Raw genomic sequence first — 13348 nt, forward strand, 5'->3', positions numbered from 1 at the left:
CTTCAGAGCTTTTACCTTTTTTTTTTTTTTTTTTTTTTAAAGTTTATTTATTTTGAGAGAGAGATACTGAGTTCACGTGTGCGTGTGTGCGTGCGTGCGCAAGTTGGGGAGGGGCAGAGAGGGGGGAGAGAGAATCCCAAGCAGGCTCTGTGCTGGCAGTGTAGAGATCAAGACCTGAGCTGACACCCAGAGTCGGACCCTTAACTAACTGATCCCTCTAGGCGCCCCCCAGAGCTCTTACTTTTATCCAAGATGCTTCAGTTAGGTGACTTCTTTGGAGTTTCTTTCTGCCTCTAGTTAGAATGCACATTCTCCTCTCCTCCCCTTTCCTTCCCGCCTCTCTGTTTGCCTCTTGCTTTCAGAATCATAAATTTTCTGTCTTAGGTTTACCTTAAAGCAAATAAATGTCGCTAATAGACAATTCCGGTGCTTTTGAATATTTTGAAGACTTTTTCTTTGTTTAATGTTAGTTACTGGTATGTTAACTAAAAACTGGATCGTAATGTAACCTTCCTTGTGTACTGGCACTGGAAGGCCTTTGAAGGGCAGATCCTACTCCTCTGTAGCTGCGTCTGGGCCTCTTCCTATAGAGTTCGTTTGGGAGGGCTGTGGATCTGCCTTACTTCTCCTTCTCCAGGTTGGGATGTCAGGGGGCTGCCATAGTCAGAAGTGGCCACAGTTAAAAACGTTTAGTGTGAACATTGGATTTCTGCAGTAACATTCACCATTGATTGATTCATCAACTGCATATTGAGGGCCTGTGCTAGGCCTTGTGGTAGGTTCTTATGAGATGAAGGTAAATAGGGCACAACTTCTATGGTCAGAGGAGTTCATAGGTGAGAATAGCAGCTGTCAAACTTATTTGGCCATAGCCCATAGTAAAAAAAAAAAAAGTTTTACACCACTCCTCTGTACATTCATATATACTGTATGTATATTCATAACTGTACACACATACACATGTTTGTGCAACAAGCTTCACAAAATATTTAAAATTTTTTTTAATGTTTATTTTGAGAGAGAGAGAGACAGAGAGAAACAGTGCATATGGGGGAGGGGCAGAGAGAGAGGAGAGAGAGAATCCCAAGCAGGCTCTGCACTGTTACCACAGAGCCCGATGTGGAGCTCGAACTCGTGAAACCGTGAGATCACGTCCTGAGCTGAGATCAAGAGTTGGACCCTTAACTGACTGAGCCACCCAGGCACCCATTATAATATTTTATGCCATGCACTTCTTTCTTTCTTTCTTTCTTTCTTTCTTTCTTTCTTTCTTTCTTTCTTTCTTTCTTTCTTTCTCTTTCTTTCTTTCTTTCTTTCTTTCTTTCTTTCTTTCTTTCTTTCTTTCTTTCTTTCCTCCCTCCTTCTCTCCCTCTCTATTCCCTTTCCTTTCTCTTCTTTCCTTTCCCTCCCTCCTTTTCCTTTTCCTTTTCCTTTTCCGGTTCCTCACCTCCCCTCCCCCCCTTCTCTCCCCTCCTCCCCTTCCCTCCCCTCCCCTCCTCTTCTTTCACATGTAAATGTTGATCTTGACCCAGTAATTGATGTCAGTCCATGATGGGTTGAGACCTCGTGTAATTTGGAGAACAGTGAAGATTCCTAGATGAGGGGAATTATTTCTGACATTTCTGTTGTAAATACAAGGGAAAATTGTATTATGTATTATTGTATAAACATTTAATTTATATACCAAGTTGGAACTTTATTTCCATTCTCTGAAATTGGGATGAGTTATCATGCATGTCTCAGAACTTTTGAAAGTTCATCCCTTGCCCATTGCCTGACTTCCAGTTACAGGGGCTGAGCCTCCATTACTGCTTGACAGGAAGAACCATGGCAAGCTGTGTCTCTGTCAGCTATGATTGCTAATCCCTGAATAGCCCTGATAGGAGTTCACCTGGATGATGAATATACCTTGAAGTGTAGGTTTTTATGTAGACATTTTATTTTTATTTTTTAAAAGATTCTATTTTTAAGTAATCTCTACACTCAACATGGGGCTCAAACGTGCAACCCCAAGAGTCGCATGCTCTACCAACTGAGCCAGTCAGGCACCCCTTAATAAAAGTAAGCTCTACACCCAGTGTGGGGCTTGAACTCTTGACCCCAAGATCAAGAGTTAACATGCTGTACTGACTGAGCCAGCCAGGTGCCCCCTTATGTAGAAATTTGACATTAACCTAGTGTAGCTTCCAATCTTCAGTGTATGGTGGAAAAGACAAATGTCCCTGAATTTCAGACGATCGCTACCCCCAAGAAACTGTGTATCAAATGTTTCATTCCAAACCATGATCTGTGCACAATAAAGATGTAAACTGTTCACTAATGATTTACCGTAGTCTGTGTTACCCTTATGCTTTTATTATTTCTTTTATTTAACATAACATTTTACATAACATTTTATTTTTCCGAGTTTTAACTTTGCAAAATTTAAATTCCAGCCATGTTATTTGAAATATAAACTAAAAAACAGCTTATTTTTTCTAACTCATGATGTATTAATAGCAATAGAAACACCTAATTTTGGGGTGGAGAATTAGTTTTCAAAGATTTTTCGTATTTTGTTTAAATTAAAAATTTCTCCGTGTTTTTAAGAAGACCGACTTCTGTATTGCTTTTTCTGTTCATTATGAGCCATTATAATATTCTACTGTAACATTTCCTTTTAACTTTTTTTTCCCTTTTAGCTTTAGATAATTTTACTCCTTTCTGTTTTGTTCCATTTCTCTAATTTCTACAGGATTCCCAAATTTAAGAATCACTTTTAACTTTGGGAAATTATACCTTTTTTAGTTACAGTAATGACGGTGGGGTACGTACAGTACAACATTTAGGTTCAAAAGTAGGAGGGGAGGACAGCTTCTGACGTAAGGACCCTTTCCTTATGGGAAATTCCTTACAGGGAATCTCTTAAAATGCAGATACCACCTTCTTCTGCTAGGTGGCACTGTTCAGCTTTTAAAGACGCGGAGTTTTTGCAATAGTTAAGCGTTTGGGGCAGAAAGGTGGAGTGTATGTGAAGATCTCAGATTCAGTTTGCTCTCAGATATATGTAGTAAATGGCTTTTAGACTCTCTGCAATTTATTCAGTGGTATTTCTTCTCCCACCCCTTTGCTCCCAGGGAGAGTTGGACCAGGAACGACTGACCAGGCAGCAGGAGCTCACGGCCTTGTACCAGATGCAGCACCTTCAGTACCAGCAGTTCTTGATACAGTAAGAGCAGTAATGCTGTAGGTGGCAGTGCAGAATTCAGAGTGCCTTTAGGTAGAATTTCCTGAGTTGCACCTTTCACAGCAGAGAACTAAGAGTTGATAGGATACTTCAGGTACCCATCTAGTGACATGTTACCACTATGTATTTGGAGTTTGGTCTTATCTTCTTATTACCTACCATAAATTTGCAGAAAATGACATATAACTGTAATCTTGCAAGCTCTTTGCCTTCTAAAGCAAGAAACAACAAGCATTTTAAGACTCAAACGCCTCCTAAATGGCTGGCTCAACTGTGAACGTCACAGAGAAAAAACATAGATGAGAGGGCAGGAAGAAGTAAAGATTTCTACTGTTAGTAGTGGTGTGGAATGATAGCAGAATCACTTAGATTGTGTGTCCCTTTGGTAGAGGAAGTAAGATTTGCCGTCATCTAGTGCAAAGATTGGCAAACCAGCTTGGTACCTGTTTTTATGAGCAGAGTTTTAATGGAACATAGCCACACCCATTTGTATATTGTCTGTGGCTGCTTTTGCACTACAGCAGAAGAGTTGAGTAGTTGCATATGGCCTACAAACTTAAAATATTTACCGTCTGGCTCTTTACAGATAAAAATTGTCTACCTCTGATCTAGTGGGGGAAAAAAAACCCCAGATTTTCCAAGCTGAAACAAATTTTGAGAATTTTTATACAAGTGATTTTAGTTTTGGAAAGGGTGCTTCATTTGGAAATAGCTATTAGTTTGACTCTGTTTTATTAAAAAAGTTTTTTTTAACATTTAATCAGTTTTGAGAGAATGAGAGACAGAGCATGAGCTGGGGAGGGGCAGAGAGAGAGAGGCACAGAATCTGAAGCAGGCTCCAGGCCTTGAGCTGTCAGCACAGAGCCCAACATGGGGCTCAAACCCACAAACCACAAGATTATGACCTGAGCTGAAGACAGACGCTTAACCAACTAAGCCACCCGGTTTCCCTGAATCTGTTTATTTTTCACTTGGTTTCTGATGAAAGGCTATTATTTTCAGAGAGTTTGCCAGTTTTTGACATTTTGTGATTTTTTTTTTTTCTATCCGCTTATAGACAACATGCTGAGGATATATATGTTGTCTATAAGTTCAGTTCTTTCTAGGATGAAGTAGACAATTTTCTGTGTAACTGTCATTATCATGAAGCGTTGTTAAAATATATTTGATAGCTCTTTCTCATGGTATTTTTGGGGGGTGGTGGACTGGCCTTTTAGTGTCTTTAGTGTCTTTTAGTGTCTTTAGTGTCTCAGTAAAGTGCACTAAATGTGGATAGACAGGTTATGCTTTATTTTACTTTTTGAAGACAACAATATGCGCAGGTTTTGGCTCAACAACAGAAAGCAGCCCTGTCTTCGCAGCAGCAGCAACAGTTGGCACTTCTTCTCCAACAGTTCCAGGCTCTGAAGATGAGGTTGGTGGTCACTCCATGATGGGTCATGTACGTGTGTGTGTGTGTGTGTGTGTGTGTGTGTGTGTGTGTGTGTATGTGTTAAAGAGAAGAAAGGAAATTTTGGTATCGTGTGAACTCTGATATCAAAATACCCACACACAACACATTTTTGTGTATTGTGTATAAAAACAGGATATAGTTTTTAAAAATAATAATCTGTCAATGAAGCATTTTTAGTCTCTTTACTCATAGAGGATAAATTTGGAATAGTAACCAAGGAATAAAGAAAACATTTGAGAAGTAGTGTATTCTTATAGAACCAGCAATAAAAAAATTATAGTCTAGAAGTTTAATCTCATTTCACCCATGGTATGTCAAAAGAGATACGAACATTGCCACACAGAGTTAAAATTTTCCAGAACCCAAAAGCCTTTAAGATAAGTCTGAGGAAAAGGAAATTATGCTTGAAGCCTTAAATTTCTATTATAGATTTCAGATTATCATTCAGTGTATTTCCTTCAAGTGTATCGCTGACTGTCCTAAAAACCTTACTGTCCAATTTAACCAAAGCCTTTCACATTTCTCTTTTGAGTCATAACCCATCTTGTGGGGAAAGCAGGTTAGGTAGGTGGTAAGGTACCAGTTTAGACCCTGGGAGTCTGAAGGACTTGGTTGACATAATACACAGAAAACTTCAGAGATAGAAAAAAATGAAGCCTTTCGACTTAAGGTCTGTGGGTTTTCATTATAACATGCTGTCTCTATGACTTCTACTGGCTTTTTATTCTGGGGTGTTTTTTGTTTGTTTTTTTTTTTTTTTTTTCAAGACAGTCGGTATATTCATTATTTAGAAATCAACATTTGTTAATACCTTGACTCCAGAAGTGGGATGAATGTGCCTCTTTGTTCCTCTCCTAAATGCTTTTTTGGTAGTGTTGTATTTTAGTTAAAACAGTGAAGGAGTTTTCTGGCCATATTGCCTGGAAAACCTACAAATCATGTAGAAATTTCTCTTTATTTTATTTTTTTTTTGCAAATGACAAGAACACGTGAATTTTTTTATTTCCTTTTTGCAGAATATCTGATCAGAACATCATTCCTTCAGTAACTAGGTCTGTGTCAGTGCCAGATACTGGTTCTATCTGGGAGCTTCAGCCAACAACCTCACAGCCTACAGGTAAAAATTTAGATTCGCCTTTAGTATAGCTCCAAGGATTTAGACTCTTACTTTGTAATTCAGTTTTTAAAAAATGTGTCCGTTTTTGAACCATTTTATTTATTTTTGAACCATTTTATATTGAATATTCAACAAAGAGTCTCATTAGACCCCAGAAAAGGACTGAAAATACTGTTGAAACTATACTGTTAAAGATTTGCTAAAAGTCTTTAGTAGATAAATTTCATGAATTTGAGCTAGCCTCTCTTTTTTGTGTTGCTCTAATTGGTGTGGGAAAGTGTTTTAAATTTTGATAGATTTATTCTGCCAGAGTGAAAAAAAAAAAGCTTTAGTAAAAACATCTCTTCTTTTGAGTGAAGGGTTAATACATAGCTTAACACTCCAGGTACCCAGAAGTTTTGGGATGAGAAAAGCCTGCTTTATTTTATTGAAAAAATTTTTGATGTTTGTTTAATTTTGAGAGAGAGAGAGCGCGCACGCGAGCAGGGGAGGGACAGAGAGAGGGAGACACAGAATATGAAGCAGGCTTCAGGCTCTGAGCTGTTAGCACAGAGCCCAATGCAGGGCTCAAAATCACGAACCATTAGATCATGATCTGAGCCTAAGTCGGACGCTTAACCGACGAAGCCACCCAGGCACCCCGAGGAAAGCTTGCTTTAAAGTGAACACCCTATTTCATTCTCTGATCTTTTTACATCAAATTAGGAAATTTGGGGCTGAGATTTTTTTTGTTGTTTAAAGCCTTGATATTGCTGGAACACTTTTGGTTTTTAATGTCTGATACCTGCAGAAGTAGGTAGTTTGAACCGTAGACAAATCCTTACAAGAGATTATAGTTAATGTTGACAATTCTCAGGAACCATGGGCATTGGTAGATTTTTCTTTTCTTTCTTTCTTTTTTTAATGTTTATTTTTTAGAGAAAGAGAGCACAAGTGGGGAAGGGCAGAGAGAGACACACGCACATATAGAATCTGGAGCAGGCTCTAGGCTCTGAGCTGTCAGCACAGAGCCTGATGCAGGGCTCAAACTCACAAGATTGGCGGATTTTTCTTAGAGCCATTGAGCTATTCAGGCTATAGTTCTTTTACTAACATTGATCTTGGGGATTATAGCAGGAGAAGGACTGATTATCATCAACTTTTCCTGCTCTGTGTACTTGATTTTTTTTGGTAGTCATTTATAGTTGTGATGTTAAGATATTCTCCAGTGTTGGGAGAAGTATTTTTAAGTACCTTATTGAACAGTTTCTTTTTGGGTATGATACAGTCAAGGCCCTTTAAAATTGTCCATTGGTTTTATACAAACAATAATTTATAGTATAGAAATAGGAGTGTAGGGAATAGAGATTGCTGAAAAGTGGTGTCCGTGGACCTTTTGCTGGCAGTAGGAAGGCAGACTCAGAAGACTTTATCTATTTGTTTACTTCTGCATTTGACCCTGTGCTGCCTTTCAGGTCAGCAGGACCCATTGTGATTTGTGAGACTTGCCCAGCTTTTCCAGAGGCCTCCCCTCCTCCAGCTGTACCTCTTTCTCTTTGGCATGAAATTCATATAACATAAAATTAACGATTTAAGAAAATTAAAAAATTTTTTTGATGTTTATTTATTTTTGAGAGAGAGAGACAGACAGACAGACAGATAGGCAGACAGCATGAGCTGGGGAGGGGGAGACACAGAATCCGAAGCAGGCTCTAGGCTCTAAGCTGTCGGTACAGAGCACACGACAAAGGGCTTGAAGCCACAAACTGAGTGATCATGACCTGAGCCAAAGTCGGATGCTCAACTGACTGAGCCACCTTGGTGCCCCAAGAAAAATTTTTTAATGCTTATTTATTTTTGAAAGACAGAATGAGCAGGAGAGGGGCAGAGAGAAAGGGAGACACAGAATTTGAAGCAGGTTCCAGGCTTTGAGCTATCAGACAGAGCCTGATGTGGGGCTCAAACTCATGAGCCACGAGATCATGACCTGAGCCCACATTGGACGCCTAACAGACTGAGCCACCCAGGCGCCCCCAAATTAATCATTTTTAGATGAACAATTCAGTGGCATAGAACACATTCACAGTATCATGCAACTACTCAGTTCTCTCCAGTTTCACAGTTACATACCTCTCTTGGCCCCACTCCTCTTGGTTTGCGATAAGAGGTTGTATGGCTACTGGGAATACTGTGGGCTTTAGGGTCTAATGCACTGGGATTTAAATCCTGGCATGGCCATGTGCATGGTATGTGTCCTTGGGAATGTTACAGAACTACCCCCAACCCTTAGCATGTTCATCAGTAAGAATGGGGTGTGTGAACAGAAGTAGGGTTTTTGAGGATGAAATTAGTTTCCCAGTACATGCCTGGTAATTTCTTTTCTTCCAGATGTGTTGAAGGATACTGATTTAAACCAGAGCCCATATGCAGTTCAGTCTACCTAAAAGCAGCCCAGATTTGTATGATGGAGCTTATTCAGGGACAGGGAAATAGCTTTTTTCATTATGCTTGTGGAGATGTGACCGTGTACATAAGCTCTGATATTCCTCATTTTAACCCTTGTTGTCTTACAGTTTGGGAAGGTGGTAGTGTATGGGATCTTCCCCTTGACACCACGACTCCAGGACCTGCCCTTGAACAGCTTCAGCAGATGGAGAAGGCCAAAGCTGCAAAGGTCTGAACCTCATTCTTCTGTAATGAAGCATGCTTTCCAAGCTGTCAGACACAGGGATTTGTTTACTGACATCTCTGTCTCTCTGGCCACTTAGACTTTGCCCTGTTAGTTTACTGTACTTACCTGTTATAAGCACGTTCGTATTCTAACCTTATTATTCCCTTTTCTCCCAGAAAAGACCTCAAACAATTAAAATTAGCAAGTTTAAATTAAATCAATTAAAATTGGTTGGTTAACCCATTTATGATTATGATTATATGGATACTTTAATTACATTATTCATGGTGTAAACACCTGTTACAAATACTAAAACCTAAGAAAATATACACTGCATTCTTATTAGATCCTTGATTTATGGCTTGAATTCCCACACCGAATCTTTATAATGATGTTAGTTTATATTTCTTAGTGTCTCCAGACATGTGGCTGAAAAGTTCCAACATTAACATTAGATTCTATGTTCCATTCACATTTTCTGGAGGAGCAAGGAATCTTGCCAGCTGAGGATGTCTTATCAACACTTATGTCATTGTAATGACTTTTGGGTTCTCATTCCTCAGGGAAAATCTCGTTCCTATTTTATACTTAATGTGTTCTTATCCTCTGCAGTAGTGACAGTCTCCTTAGAGTGCCCAGAATGTAGAAAGAGTTCATGGTCAGAGTCTGTCTCCATAAACAAGTGAGAGACCATAATTCAAATAATTCTTGAGAGTTTTCTAGTACTGTAGTGCTTTGTGCTGGGAACACGTGGGATAAAGGATAGGAATTTGCAGTCTTTTGTGTCTGGGGTATGTGTGTTGAAGGAGCGAGGGCAATGACAATCAGGCAAGTAACACAGTTACAAAATACTACCTACTCTCACCCACTTAGGTGGGCATCATGAATTGGGCGACACTGCTGATGGACAGAAATACATACACTAATTTCCAGTTGAAGAATAGTAGAATCTAACCCACTTGAAAGAAATAATTCCTGTAATGGCTCAGAAATGCCTGAGAACATACTGGTTCAGGAAGCAGCTAAATAATTTGGTCTGGCTTGGAGCCATGGTGTGTCTGAGGGATACATGATGAGAAGGCTAAGATGAGGCAGGCCAGTCATGAGCGCCCTTAGACATGTCATGTTAGAGAGTAAGGATTTATTTTCAAGGTGAAGGATGATGTTAAATGTAAGCCCGGGAGTGATTTTTTTTTTTTTTTTTTTTTTTTTTTTTTGGTGGAGCTTAAGATGTTGTGCTGGGGAATGTGGGCAAAACTGTATGCTGGGAAGACAAGTAAGGGACTCTTAGAAATGTGGTTGAGAGAGTGAAGGCTCAGGGGCGCCTGAGTGGCTCAGTCAGTTGAGCATCTGACTCTTGGTTTTGGCTCAGGTCATGAGATCAAGCCCTGCATTGGGCTGTGTGCTGACAGTGAGGATCCTGCTTGAAATAGATTAATTAATTCATTCATTCATTCATTCATTCATTCATTCTCTCTTTCCCTCCCTCCCTCCCTCCCTCCCTTCCTCCCTCCCTCTGTCCCTGTCCCCTGCTCATGCATGTGCTTGCCTACTGCCTCTTAAAAAAAAAAAAAAAAAAAAAAGGAAGTGAAGGCCTGAAATGTACGTGTGGCCGTGGGCTGGGCTTGGAGACTAGGGCCTGGGTTGAGCTGGTATCTCAGAACCGTAAATGATAGAATTTGTTAAGTGGTAGTTCTTCAAATTTTAAAGAACTCTGTGATTCATGCTACCAGCTTTATAACATTGCTGTTGAAGCCTAACAGTGTAGACACTTCAGTCAGAAAATCTTCAGTACATGTGAAGAAAATCAGTAGATCTTCAGTCAGAAAATCCTTTGTTAGAGATGAGCAAAGAGGTGCTGCCCCAAAAGAATTCTGACGTGACTCTTGTATTGGCCACTTTCACCCATCCCTAGAAGATCAGGTATGGTAGTGTGGAGCGAGGAGGCAGGTAAATGTCAGGGAGAGTGCATTCAATTTGGAAGAGCAGAACACTGTTCTGCTTATTGGGACATATCAGAGCTTGGTTCTCGTTTTTCTTTTTTGAAGTTTATTTTTTGAGAGAGAGAGAGAGAGAGAGAGAGCGAGCGCACGAGTGGGAGAGGGGGACGAGAGAGAGAGAGAGAGAATATGAGAATGAGACTATCCTAAGCAGGCTCTGTGCTGTCAGCACAGAGCCCGCTGTGGGGCTCAAACTCATGAAGCCATGAGATCATGACCTTAGCCAAGATCAAGAGTCAGACGCTTAATCAACTGGGCCACCCAGGTGCCCCCAGAGCTTAGTTCTTACAGAGCTGGTTTCATCACTCAGCTGCAGTACAGGCACCTGTGAGTGGTGTAGTGTCTGCACCTTCCCGTTTCTCTTAATGGCAGTGGTCAGTCACGTTGGAGTGTTTCTGTGCTTGGCTTTAAGTTTCTAAGAGTATTTTCATGTCATCACAGCTAGAACAGGAGAGAAGAGAGGCAGAAATGAGGGCAAAGCGGGAGGAGGAGGAGCGAAAGAGGCAAGAAGAACTTCGGAGACAACAGGAGGAAATCCTTCGGAGGCAGCAGGAGGAAGAAAGGAAGAGGCGGGAAGAGGAAGAGCTCGCCCGAAGGAAACAGGTATACCTTGGAGAGCGCCGACCCCAGCATTAGCCCTAGACCAGATTTCATGGTTCTCGGAGACGGTCTCTTGAAGTTGGGAAGGAGTTAACAGCCGGATCGAGATTAGAAATTTAGGAGAGTCACTTCCTTTAGAATAAATGTCTGTTACCCACTAGCAGCCCCTGCTGCTAGTTTCAGTCCGGGTAGATCTGGAGTTGCTTTTTTTTTTTTTTTAATATTTTCAGTTAGATTTCAGAAGTAACTAAGTCTTTGCTTATTTATTTATTTATTTATTTGTTTGTTTGTTTGTTTGTTTGTTTCTTTTTATTTACTTATTAGAGAGAGAGCAGGGGAGAGGGGCAGAGAGAGGGAGAGAGAGAAAATCTTAAGCAGGCTCCACACTCAATGGGAAGCTCGACTTAAGTATTTATGACCAGTGTCGAATGGTTTTCATGTATTTTAACCACTTATGTATCTTTTTTTGTGAATTCTCTTTTCATTTGCTTGACCTGTTTCTCTGTTGGGATTTTTTACTTATCCCAGTTGAAAGAATCCACTCTGAAATAGCTCCTAAGTGCAGTGCTATCTCACATTTCATCCCATTGTTGGCCCCAAGAAGTACTCTGTGAAAAACAAAAAGGTCCATGCTGAAATTAGATCTGAACTACTAATACTTCTTAGAGTTACATTCTACACTAGCTTGTAAGGGCTCTAAGAAGTATTGCAGTAAAGAAATCAGTTGAGTCCTGTGTTGCTCAGTATTTCCTAAATTATTTTGACGATGAGACCCTTTTCTGTGTACTTGCGACTTTGTTCTTCAGAATACGTTCTAGAATACATGGCTTTACTCAGTACTTCTGACTAGAGAGCTTATTCCTACGACACCAGGCATTTTGGATTGCTATGGTGATTTGATCTGTGTTCTAGGTTCCCGATTGAATGATTGATTGATTGATTGATTGATAGATAAAGGAGGACTAATGGTACCAGCAGAGAAACCAAAGTGTGAGGCCTCATGTGGCCCTTTCTGGGGTTAATCAGTAAATGATGTAGCTAATGTAGAATCCAGGGTAGACTCTCATTATAGTGCTGTGTAACTACTAATACTTCAAATACAAATTATTTTAATGGTTGATATGTCTGTCTCCTAACTCACATACTTACTTTTTACTCTAGATCCTGATTATATCCTTTTTATATTTACTGTTAAAGAACCTTAGCACATAGTCTATTTCTTTTCAAATTATAATGGGATATATTGAGATCCAGAGTTTTTCTCTCTCTTCCTCTCTCTCCCTCCCTCCCTTGTCCTCCCTCCCCACCCCACACACCTTTTTTTTTTTTTTTTTTTTTTTAATTTAGGAAGAAGCTCTGCGACGTCAAAGGGAGCAAGAAATTGCATTAAGGCGACAGCGAGAAGAGGAAGAAAGACAACAGCAAGAAGAAGCTCTTAGGAGACTGGAAGAGAGGAGGAGAGAGGAGGAGGAAAGGCGGAAGCAGGAGGAGTTGTTACGCAAGCAGGTGACACCTGGCTTGCTCTTCTCATTGCTTCTTTGAAGCTAGGGTTTGTGATTAGAAAGTGTTTGGATGTGAGGATGGCCTGTTGACTTAAAATTACCGTGAGACCTGACTCTTACTACTTTTATAATGACTGTTCCACATGTAATTATAAAAGCTGAATGAAATCTCAAAGAACCAAGAAACCCTCAGAATACTGGACAGAAATCTAAAGGCCTTTAAAATACCAGCTGTGAGATCTGCAAGTTCACTGCTTCTGCTTGAGGGTGCTCTGCAGTTTTTTAAAGTGCACTGTTCAGTGCTGCGTGGTATTTTCACAGGCTATGAGCAGTCACCACTATCCAGTCCCAGGCCAGCCAGGCCATTCTGCCTCTGCAGCCAGCCAGAACCCCTAAAGCATTTCCTTTTAATGTTTAAGAACTTTGGTTTTTTTTTTTAAATTTAGGAGACTTTATTTTTAGAACAGTATTAGATTTTCAAAAACGTTCGGTTGATAATATGGTTTCTTCTAGTATTATCTTACGTTAGTACGGTACATTTGTCAACAGTAAACCAATGTTGATCCGTTATTTTAAACTAAAGTCTATGGTTTTTTCACATTTCCTCAGTTTCCCCCCAATGTTCTTTTTCTGTTCCCAGATCCCAAATCCAAAATAGTACATTTAGTTGTCTCCTTAGCTGCTTCTTCACTGTGACAGTTTTTCAGGCTTTCCTTGTTTTTGATGACTTTGACAGTTTTAAGGAATAATTAATGGTCACTATTAGGTTAACCCTCTATTGGAATTTATCTGACGTTTTT

The 13348-nt window shown here is 40.0% G+C and overlaps 1 protein-coding gene across 12 annotated transcripts in view; it reads left to right on the forward strand.

Moving 5' to 3' along the window:
• GIGYF2 (GRB10 interacting GYF protein 2) overlaps positions 1-13348 on the forward strand; it is a 146385-nt gene that overhangs the window by 106459 nt on the left and 26578 nt on the right. For all 12 annotated transcript variants that reach the window (XR_006220995.1, XM_042995656.1, XM_007082973.3 and 9 more), the window contains 6 exons: positions 3117-3208; positions 4533-4640; positions 5696-5796; positions 8349-8449; positions 10888-11049; positions 12394-12552. Coding sequence is in view for 11 of the 12 variants with exons in the window: in XM_042995656.1 (XP_042851590.1) it covers positions 3117-3208; positions 4533-4640; positions 5696-5796; positions 8349-8449; positions 10888-11049; positions 12394-12552 (723 nt within the window). In the remaining variant the exon portion in view is untranslated. The remainder of the gene's footprint in view (positions 1-3116; positions 3209-4532; positions 4641-5695; positions 5797-8348; positions 8450-10887; positions 11050-12393; positions 12553-13348) is intronic.

This window comes from Panthera tigris, chromosome C1 (assembly GCF_018350195.1).
Source record: "Panthera tigris isolate Pti1 chromosome C1, P.tigris_Pti1_mat1.1, whole genome shotgun sequence".
In the NCBI taxonomy this organism is placed as follows: Eukaryota; Metazoa; Chordata; class Mammalia; order Carnivora; family Felidae; genus Panthera; species Panthera tigris.